The sequence below is a fragment of the Olea europaea genome, chromosome 7 (assembly GCF_002742605.1).
Source record: "Olea europaea var. sylvestris chromosome 7, O_europaea_v1, whole genome shotgun sequence".
Lineage (NCBI taxonomy): Eukaryota > Viridiplantae > Streptophyta > Magnoliopsida > Lamiales > Oleaceae > Olea > Olea europaea.
In genome coordinates, this window is record NC_036243.1 from 23,962,455 (window position 1) to 23,966,260 (window position 3,806).

Below are 3,806 nucleotides of genomic sequence, written 5' to 3' on the forward strand. Positions count from 1 at the left end.
TCCCCTCCTAAAAGAATTTCGTCCTCAAAATTACCTGCGTTCAGGTCTTCCGTAGCCTGTCCCTGGGCTAAAGCGAACACTCGAGTCTTTCTTTTCTGGCTCGTCATTTTTCTTCGAAGGGTCTTCTTTGCAGTTTTTGGAAATATACCATGTTTTACCGCATCGATAGTACACATGCTTCCCAAACAAACATTCACCCTATGCATTTTGTTGCACTTTGGACAGGGTGGAACGACTTGTCCAAAACTTGATTCGAAATTAACCTTCTTGTTCGGTCCTTCTCTTTTCCCTTCGTTGGACCCATTCAATTTCCTCTTTCCTAAAGACTCGACCCCTTGCTGGGGAGTTTGGTCAATTTCCAACCTATTTGAGATCGTTTGGGCAGTTTTCAATACTCGGCTATAGGTGGTGAATTGGTGGGATGCCAGTATTCCACCAATCTTAGGGCGCAATCCTAGTTCGAACCAACTTGCTTTCTTTGCTTCAGTGTCCACTAGGTGTGGTGCATACCTCGAGAGTTGTTCGAATTTTCTCTCATAATCCTCAAGCTTCATTTTTCCCTGTTTAAGTTGAAGGAATTCTCTCTCCTTTTGATCTCTTAGAGCTTGGGGGAAGTATTTTCCCATTTCTTTGTCCTTAAATTGTATCCACATCAGAGCACACTGTTGTGCTTCTGTTCTAGTGCGAGATACTGACTCCCACCAGTGGCCTGCAGTGTCAACCAACATAAATTATGTGCATAACACCTTTTGAGCATCAGTGCAAGATAGATGTTTGAAGATTTGCCCCATTCCTCCTATCCATTCTTTGGCTGCTAATGGGTCTGCCTTGCCATCGAAGGTTGGAGGTTTGTAGCGACGGAACTATTCCACAATTGAGATGATGTTGTTAGCGTTTGCACCATGGGGACCAGCCTAGGCTTTTTTCCTACCCAAATCTTGTACCACCCTTAGCAAATCCCTGATGATCGTAGCTTAGTTTTGTTGTTATCTTAACATTTTCTTAACACAAATAAAATTTTAATTTAGGAATATTTGATAAAACAACCTAATATTATTAATAAACTTTGTAATAATGAAAAACTTTAAAAATATAAATTTTTAAATCCTTACATATAGTAACTTGCTCTTCAAAATCAAATAAATAAATAAACAACTAAACTTTTCCTAAGTAAATAAATAACACTTATTTCTAATCTCTGTGAGTCTAAAAAAAATCTTCTTTTCATGGCATCTCATCATCCGAAATAATGCATGACTTTGGATTGAAATCTGCAACCAAATCAACGAAATCTTGTGGTTGGATTTCTTGCTCATGGTCTTCCGGCACTGGTTCGATATCTTCCTCTAGGTCCTCCTCTAGCTCTGGTTCGGGTTCGGGTTCGGGCGCTGGTGCTTGTTGTCTGTGATTCCATAAAATTATGATATTCTCATGGTATCATTTAAAATCAATCTTATCCTAATCTTCTTCCAAATATAACCCATAATCCATATCCCTCACGAAGTAAGCCACGTCTCTCCATTGAGGTCGCATAGTGCTTATAATGTGGTATATCGAGAGGACTGTCCCTTCATTGTATTCGAATGATCTTGCTCGTCCCCACTTAGAAAGGAAATCTTCAACATGTTCAACAAAAATTTGCTCTCATTTTACTTCATAATTTATGTAGTTCTCAATGGCCATTTTAGCACGCTGGACGTATGTTTGGCTATTCCTAGTCATCCTAATCATGTGATAGGTATAATTTCAATTATGCTTAATCTTGCATTATCAATATTATTTAATTCTCAGTGTATACACGATATTCTAGTAAAAAAATGACAAATATATTATGCAAGGTGAACATGCTTTTACATTTCATAATACGAATCATGCTATAAATATATCATTACATTTCATACATGGGATCAATTGGTGGTCAAGTAGTGAGCGTAGCGTGCCAATGATTCTTATCTCATAAACGTCTAAGACTTTAATTAATTAATTATTTTTATTTACTTATTCCTCTCTTTTTTTCAATTTTTTTTTCAAAAAAAAGTCTACAGAAAAGTCAAACTGTGCTCCAATACCAAGCTGTAACGCTCCAAATTTTCATAACACTGGAGCGTTACCAAAAATTCATTTTTTTGTTTACTTTACATGCGAAAAGATCAAAATAAATTCTTATTATATGTAATAACTGCGGCATTCATAAATTTAAAGTAAACGTAGTGATTGTATCTAGAAAATAACAATAAACATATCTTAAAATTAACAAATAATTATGAAGGTAGAAAAATTTAATGGAAAATTTATTCTTTGTTACTACGATCCACTTGGCTGCCCGCATCACTGCCCTTCCACAATTTCAATCAACCCGAACTAACCTGTAAAAATTTGTAAGAGTGAGTATTCAAAAATACGCAGTAAGATAAGTGCAATTTTTATATATAGATATATAACAATAAAATCTACATATCATACGGCTCTACTCTTATAGAGTATACCGGTGATCAAGGGACACACTCATCTTAAGTCCTCTTATATCTCGTAGGATTTCATTTCTCTTTTTATAGAACCCGAAGATTCACTAACAATTCATGCATATTTAATTGTATATAAAAGCATATAGAAACGAAAACAACTTGCAAATATGTATCTTATCTCGTTTATTTAAGAGTTGCAAAATGGTTTCTTGTCTTCTAGTTCCCAAAAATACCCTCTCTCTCTCTCTCTCTCTCTCTCTCTCTCTCTCTCTCACGTGTATAACTTTTGGTGTATGAATTATGGAATCCATGTATAGCATTTATAGTAATAAAAAGTGGCTGAGTTATACTAGAAAACATTTACCCTATTGGATAAAACCTAGTTTTGGATTTTTTTTAATAACAAATTTATAGTTATACAAATAGGATACTAACTATCACGTCAAATTCAAAATAGATTAATATTAAACTAAAAATTAAAATTCAATACCCACTTTACACGTTTTTGGAATGAGAACATGAATTAATTTATAATTTATTTAAAATTCTAATTATCCTATTTTCTTTCAGTTGGGTCTAATTTAATATGTTTTTATCCAAATTAACTTTTTCTCGAGTCAAAGACTTTTAATTAATTACGACCTATAAAATGAGTCTAATATTGATATATTAAATATCGCTCTATCAAAATCTAATTATTTTAGAACAAATAAAATAGAAATTTAAAATATTTTTCATTTTAGTCCTCAACTTTCAAAATGTAAATATATAAAATATAAAATAAATAAATTTTATTCTAAAATTTTTGGGAGGTTACAATATCAACTTTCAAAATTTGCATTTTAGTCCCCGAATTTAATTCTTGATTCTTTTGAATTCGTTCTCTTGTAAATTTAGCCCTTCAATTTCTAATTGCATTCAATTGAACCCGTAACATCTTAAACTTCATTTTGCGTTCGAATAAACTATTGGAATGTTGCAAATCAGCCCTCATACATTGGATTTCACCATCTTTCTTTTCCACTTGCTTAGAAATAGGTCTATTACAGAAATAATCGAAAGTAAACCCAAGTTAAGTAAAAATCAACATTTTCATGACATAAAGCTTAGTTATATAGTACAAATGAGTGCATAAAATGCACTTTTCATTTAGATTAATTAATTCTTTCCATGTAAAACTTCATACTTTTTCTGCATGTAAATTAAGTTTAACATTGTGAAAGAATGAGTTGATTCATATGCTTATAAGTTGAATTAGAAGAACTTAGATGCTAAACCCAAAGATCACTACATTATACTTTCTTAGACCAAATTTAGCATAGTTTGGGGGTGATTGAACTG

General features: G+C 32.9%; 1 protein-coding gene across 1 annotated transcript in view; it reads right to left on the minus strand.

Annotated features, from left to right (window-relative positions):
• LOC111398090 overlaps nt 1-728 on the minus strand; it is a 6,202-nt gene extending 5,474 nt beyond the window's left edge. The window contains exons 1-2 of the mRNA XM_023025044.1: nt 264-728; nt 35-177 (exon numbers count right to left, since the gene is read on the minus strand). Coding sequence (XP_022880812.1) covers nt 35-177; nt 264-728 — 608 coding nt within the window. The remainder of the gene's footprint in view (nt 1-34; nt 178-263) is intronic.
• Between the last annotated feature and the right edge of the window lie 3,078 nt (nt 729-3,806).